We start from the raw sequence: 6,211 nt of genomic DNA, 5'->3' as shown, positions 1-6,211 counted from the left end.
CATTTATTGTACACCCTGTCTAGTGATTGCGAGTTAAATAACACAAATCAAAGGACATAACATAAATAGCAAATAAATTTCATGAGGTACACCACGTTCAGTGAGGAGTCCATAAATATTGTTTTTTCTGATTCAAATACTAAAATAAATAGATAAATATGTGTTTACACTGATTGAAAAGATGTGAATACAGTTTTCTCTCTCTTTGAAGGTAATCAAACAAGGACCATGCAAAGCCACATTCACACACATATATATATATATATATATATATTATATATATATATATATATATATATATATAATGAAACAATTGGGCTAACGTTCTTTGCAATCATGAAAAAGACGTTAAAAATGCATTTTACAGTGGCTGTATAAGCAAAAAACACAGATTGAGAAACTTTAAAAACAGACATAAACTATACATGGTTGACTGTTTTTTTTTTTCTCCCACAAAAAAATAACTTAAAAAAAAAAGAAGACACATGTTCACGTGCTCCCCCAAAACTGAGCATTCGGACACATCTTTTTTTTTTCTTCTTCTTCTTCTGTTTTTTTCTACAATCATGTCATGTCTCCTACACATCATGTAGGTGTACAATAACGCTTTTACAGTATTGTAATCACTACAGATCGACATTCTGAATTAAGAAATGTTCTCCGCATTTTTAAAAAAGGCTGCGTTTTACAGTGCATAGCTGTAACAAATAAAGAACTTTGATATTTACATAAAATAAAAATATTCCTTTTTTTTTATAGTATTTGTAAATACACAGCTACGATTCTCCGTTAAATGTAGACAATGATGTTACCTTGAGAATTTCACCAAACTCTTTGTTTGCGATGTAACACCGGATCCAAACACCAGATTGAAAAGGAAAAAAAAGAGGAAAGAATAAACAAACAAACAAGAAAACAAAAAAAAAGGCCAACAACAACAACAAGAAAAAAATAAATCTGGCCAAACAAGCTGCGTGTTTTCACTTCCTCCCCCCAAAAGAATTGTGGGTATTGTAGTGCTTGGAGCAACAACAACAAACAAAAAAAGAAAAAAAAAAGAAAGAAAAACAAAAAACAAAAACAAAAAAGAAAGAAAGGAAAAAATAAAGTTCTTTTTCTTCTTTCAGCAGTAGAGTGCACCAAACCCGTGCAGATTCTGAGGGTTCACTGGCTTCCCAGAACGCAATGTCTCTTCCCAGCTCTTCAGCAGCTATGTTCATGTAAACTTTATTTTTGATATATTCATTTATATTGATATAGGTCTATAGACTTATTCTTATATACTCTTTGACAGAGTGTAAAACTTCTGGTAGTCTCGTCATCAAAGGAGCGAGAAACCACCGTGAGGTATCAGAAGTCCCTCTTTGTGACAGACAGCAGGTGCCACTGAACAGGTTACCTTCTCAGGCTGTGCTGGGCCTCCCTCAGCAAACTGTCAAAATCCATGGAGTCGTACTTGCTTTTTGTAGAGGCTGGATCGAAGTCGTCTGAATGGGAGTCTGGAAATGGAGCAACAAGGATGTGCGTTTAGCGTGAGGCGGAGCTGCATTTCTTAGAAGTCGCACAGAAAACAACAGGGTTCACCTTTGTGTTCTCAGAAGTGTTTGCGGTGACGGCTCTGGGAATATTCTGCACTTACGGTCACGTGCGGCTCTAAAGTTAAACCGATAGTTTCAATGCTTCCTGTGTTTTAGCAACAGACCAATAGGAATCACGCCGCAAGGACAGAACGCACTGCTTTTCTTTATTTTTTACACAAAGACAGCAGATGTGTCCGTCCATCTCTCATAGCTCCTGTTTTTCTCGATCAACCTGATAATACATAAAGAGCATCTTATCTGTGCCAACAGACAGCTTCACAAATGGGGCCCCCCCAAAGGACTCGGCAGCACACACCTAGTGCTTTGAGAAATGGGAATGACCGTGGCAGCTGGGAGACGCCGGTTTGATCTAATGCAATGGCCAAGGGCTGGATTGTGTCACGCTGCACACCTTGAGGGATGAAAAATACCCCGCTGCTCTACTTAAAACTAATGGACAGTGTCTCTGAAAAGAAAAAAAAAAAGACGAGAAGATGGGAAGAGGTTTGGATACCTCGCTATTAAAAGATTCTCCCTTCCTCTCAATCTCTTATCTCGTGCTATCAATATGGGGGCTGACCAAAATAGCCCATTCCTGACAAAGAGGTTGTCGAATGAAGGCCTTTCCATTCCAGCAGACTGATTAGTCAATCTCAGTATAATGTCTAACCTCAAGGCTTCAGGATTAGCAACTGTTTCTCTGTGTGCCATGCACTCTTTTAAAAGGCTAACGGCTTCAAGCGCGTGCTTTGAAGATGTAGAGTAACCGCCTCATTTAATGGGAAAACTGCTCTTTTTCTCTTAAAATGACCCGCTGACCCTCTCGTAGCGTCGCATTTTACATTTCTGACCTCACATATTGCTTCCAGAGCAGTCAATACTCATCTTTCATGTTGTCTCCGAGCGGAGCAGATGATCTTTTGTGTTTGTGCAGTACTTAAAATAATGGGGCACATGCTACTTAAGTCCCAACGCTGCTTCGCTTCTCAATTGTCACCACCTTTTATCAAAGTGTATTTCTTTCCTTTTTTCACATGTCAGAAACGGGGCATCACACCAGAAGAAGAAGAAAAAAAGCCTCGATTTCACTGATAAGCTTGCATTATTTATCAAATGCGTCACTGCGGTTCGGGTTTCTGATTGAGATTCACGTGTCGGGCCAGTATAGAAGCTAAGCATGTTTACTCTGAGGAATAACTTATGTTGAATGAGTTCTGCTGTACTGCAGCTACATCCTCCACACTCTCAGCAAAGGCAGCAGATAAGCGCAGACAGAAGTAGCTGGTAGGTAGGCAGAGAGCTGCTGAGGCGGCCCCTCCCCCCAATGTAAATTATTGGCCCCTAAGTGCCGCATCAAGGATCTACCTCATTTCAGCACCACAACAGCTGGCAGCAGATGGACTTTAAAGGGAGTGGAGGGGGTGGGGAGGTTGTGGGATTTCACCTTGCTCCCACTTTCTTCTTCTTCGTCTTTTTTTCTTGTCATTCTTCTACAATATCTCGCTCCTACTAATTTCATCTAGCCCTGACTTGTCTTATTAATGCGATTCCCACACATACGTGAAAACACACAAGATCTGGTTTTAAGCTCAACAAAGTAAAAGCAAGCATCTCGCGTCCACATGAGTAATGGGGTCTGCCTCGTTTTGCTTCAGCTACCGAGGCTACTCGTCGGCATGTTCACAGCCCGACCTCTGAACTCTCTTTGCAATCTCGAGGCTTGAACGCCTGGCCGGACACATTCTGGGCTGTAGGAATTGCTATCAGTGCCGAGATGGGTACGTTTTGATCTGGAAGCGTCACTCAAGGCTTATTCGACCTCCCTCCCCACGTTCCGCTGACAGTCTTGCGTGCATGCGAATGTACAGCACGACCGCAGGGGGCTGATGGAAAGAACAACAAAGCTGCACTCACCCAAGTCTGTGTAATGTGATTTGCAGAACTGCTTTTGTCCGCCGAAACACAGCTCGAACTGGGGCTCGTTTGACCTGCGTAAGGTGTGTCCATTCTCAAGGGCGGCAAAGGCGTCACAAGTGTAGCGGTACGTGATGAAGCCAAAATTGTCCCTGGTCAGGAATAGAAAATAAACACGTCAGAGTGTTGCTGTGGGGCAACAGTGACTCAACGAGGGTGGGGGTGGGGGCGGGGCCTTGTCGGTCATGACCATCGTTCTATTTATATGCAAAAGACAATCAATAAAGGTGCGTCTTTCAGGCTCCACGGGCCTAAATGCAGATGAATTGGGAGACGCTCTCAGATTGCAAAAGCTCTGTATTTGTCACCGGCCTCTGCTGTAAGTTCAGCAGTTACAGTAGACCCCCGCCCCCCCCCCCCCCCCCCCCCCCCCCCCCCCCCCGCCCCCTCTACGGTATGCTAAAACAACACTAAAGCCAAGATAGGACACAGATTCACACAAAGACAGAACATCCTGAGGCCTTACCCATCGTCCCTCAAGTTCACTGCGCATTCCTCTATTTCACCGAAGAGTTCAAAGCGGCGCTTCAGCTCCGTCCGGGTGCAGTCGGACCTCAGTCGCCCCACGTACACCACTCGTCTCTCCTCCTGCTCGTTAAGAGGACAGACAGCGCAGAGGGAAAGAGATTAAAAGGGGGAGTCTTGTTTTTCCTTTCCCCCTTCTCCTTTCTTCACCGAGCACCTAATGAATTAGTCTTGATCACTCCTGTGGATACTGCCGGCGACTTTGGGGGGCCCCCCCTGTTTTTGTCCCTCTTTTCCATCTGTCTGTTGTGTTCCCTCTGTGATTGGTTCAGCCTGCTTCCTCTTATCTGATTGAGTTGCAGTTTGGAAGCGCCTTCAATCTGCCTTGGCACTACAATTCCTCTTTCTCTCTGCAACTCATCAAGCAGAGGCAGAGCGATTTTTATCAAATGATGCCATGTCTTAAGTTTGGGGCTGCTTCTTCCTTTTTGTGAAGTCTAAAAATAAAGCAGTGGGAGTGACTCAGCTATATATCACAGAAGCCTGCTTCTGTCTTTCTGTTTTTCTTTCCAGCTTTCGGGAGTCCAACTCACAATACACAGCAAACTTGGCGATGTTCCCTAAATGAGAGGCCTGTTAATATTATAAGGTTATTCATATCCAAGAGAGAGGAAGCATAAAGAGCAGCAGCAGAGAACCTCGGGGCAAAAAAACCCCCTGCTCCCTGAACCTCAGAGGACGTGAGGGTCATAGTGGAATAATTCAGGAACAAACTGCGCCAGGCTGGCTTTTGAGTATTTTAATTGCAGCTGCTAATCATATAATACAGTTGAGGCCCGAGGCTATCGTGTATGACTGGTATTATTTATTTATTCATTCATTTACTTGCCATTACTGGGCAAGTCCATTGAGGCCTGTTGGAATTCTGAAAGCTGTCTTCGGGGCAGTAGTGACACGTATGGAAATCGGATGCCTGCCTCATTTGAGCTGCAGCTGAGGAAAGCAAGTAAAGATTAACCACGTGTGGCTGTCCTGTGCTTGGTCCCCTCTTTAATGTTGCACACTGCTTGGAGGCTAAAATGTAGAGTGTAGTTGCTGACGGCTGATAAACAAGGCGGGTTTGGCGTGCCCGTCCCTTTGACAGCTCGAGCTTTACCGCTGGGAATCTTTCGTCTCTCCATCGCCGAGATCGTTCGAATTACTGCGCCACCTAACGTGTGCTTTATCAACGGGTGGTAGCAGCACCATCCCGCCGGAAACCCGAGTAATTTCACACTGAGACAAGGAGAGCGGAGATAAGGGCGGAGAAACGTGATGTTCACTGAATCTGCATGATTTTTCTTTAAAGTAGATACAGGAAAAAGAAGAGATTGGAGTGGAATTAGTGGCTATTTCCTTCTTTTTATTTAAAATTAAAGATCCTCTCCTTTTTTTCTTTTTTTGCTCTCTTAGTTTTCATCTATTTTAACATTTTTGCCCCTGTGGTGTGATTAATAAGAGTCGACAGTGTTTCCAGACGGGAGACGTTAAAAATACACAACCCAGAGATAAAGAGGAAGGGCCTGTCGCCTGAATCATTTAGGAACTCACTTTGTATGTATTCTTTCAGCACGCACACACACAGGGAGAGAGACGCACTGTGGCACATGGCACCGGGCTGGAGGGCTGTGTCATCCCAAGTAATCTGTGCGTGTCTGTGGGAGGTTTTTGTGCGTTGTGCCACAGCAGTGATTACATGTGGTCTTTTATCAGCTTTGTTGCAGGAAGACCCAAAGTCAAGCATCAAACCCCACCCCCACCCCTTTCCCCCTCAAAAAAAAAAAAAAAAAGAAGCTACAGAGGGACTGTGATGGTAGTTGTGTCAGCTGACTCACAATAGCTTTCTGCCTTTGTCTCTCTCGCTGCTCGGCCCTCTCGAACTCCTGCTTCTCGTAGTCCCGGCGGTACTCCTCCCTCTTCAGCCTCTCGTGCTGGTACTCCTCGTAGCTGTCATACCTGTGGAGACGAGGACATATTGCGAGATCACTCCCTCATCCTCTAAATTTGCCCTTCCCATTGACGCTTATGAAGAACAATCACCAATATTTGGCGCGAAGAGAAGGAGACAGACACGTTAATAAGATGTCTTTTTCGCCACCGCCACGATTGCGAAGCCCGCGAGTGAGGCCCGCGGGAGTGCCGGCGAGCAGCGC

The 6,211-nt window shown here is 44.5% G+C and overlaps 1 protein-coding gene across 9 annotated transcripts in view; it reads right to left on the bottom strand.

Annotated features, from left to right (window-relative positions):
- Positions 1-301: 301 nt before the first annotated feature.
- The window catches only part of ppargc1a (peroxisome proliferator-activated receptor gamma, coactivator 1 alpha), a 300,416-nt gene continuing 294,506 nt past the window's right edge, over positions 302-6,211 (bottom strand). For all 9 annotated transcript variants that reach the window (XM_085154758.1, XM_085154759.1, XM_085154762.1 and 6 more), the window contains 4 exons: positions 5,894-6,014; positions 4,021-4,142; positions 3,495-3,646; positions 302-1,499 (listed from right to left, as the gene is read on the bottom strand). In XM_085154758.1, the coding sequence (XP_085010884.1) occupies positions 1,396-1,499; positions 3,495-3,646; positions 4,021-4,142; positions 5,894-6,014 (499 nt within the window). In that variant the 3' untranslated portion in view covers positions 302-1,395. The remainder of the gene's footprint in view (positions 1,500-3,494; positions 3,647-4,020; positions 4,143-5,893; positions 6,015-6,211) is intronic.

This window comes from Neolamprologus multifasciatus, chromosome 3 (genome assembly GCF_963576455.1).
Source record: "Neolamprologus multifasciatus chromosome 3, fNeoMul1.2, whole genome shotgun sequence".
Classification (NCBI taxonomy): domain Eukaryota; kingdom Metazoa; phylum Chordata; class Actinopteri; order Cichliformes; family Cichlidae; genus Neolamprologus; species Neolamprologus multifasciatus.
Note: the sequence above shows the minus strand (reverse complement) of the source record. Positions and strands in the feature narration are given on the sequence as shown.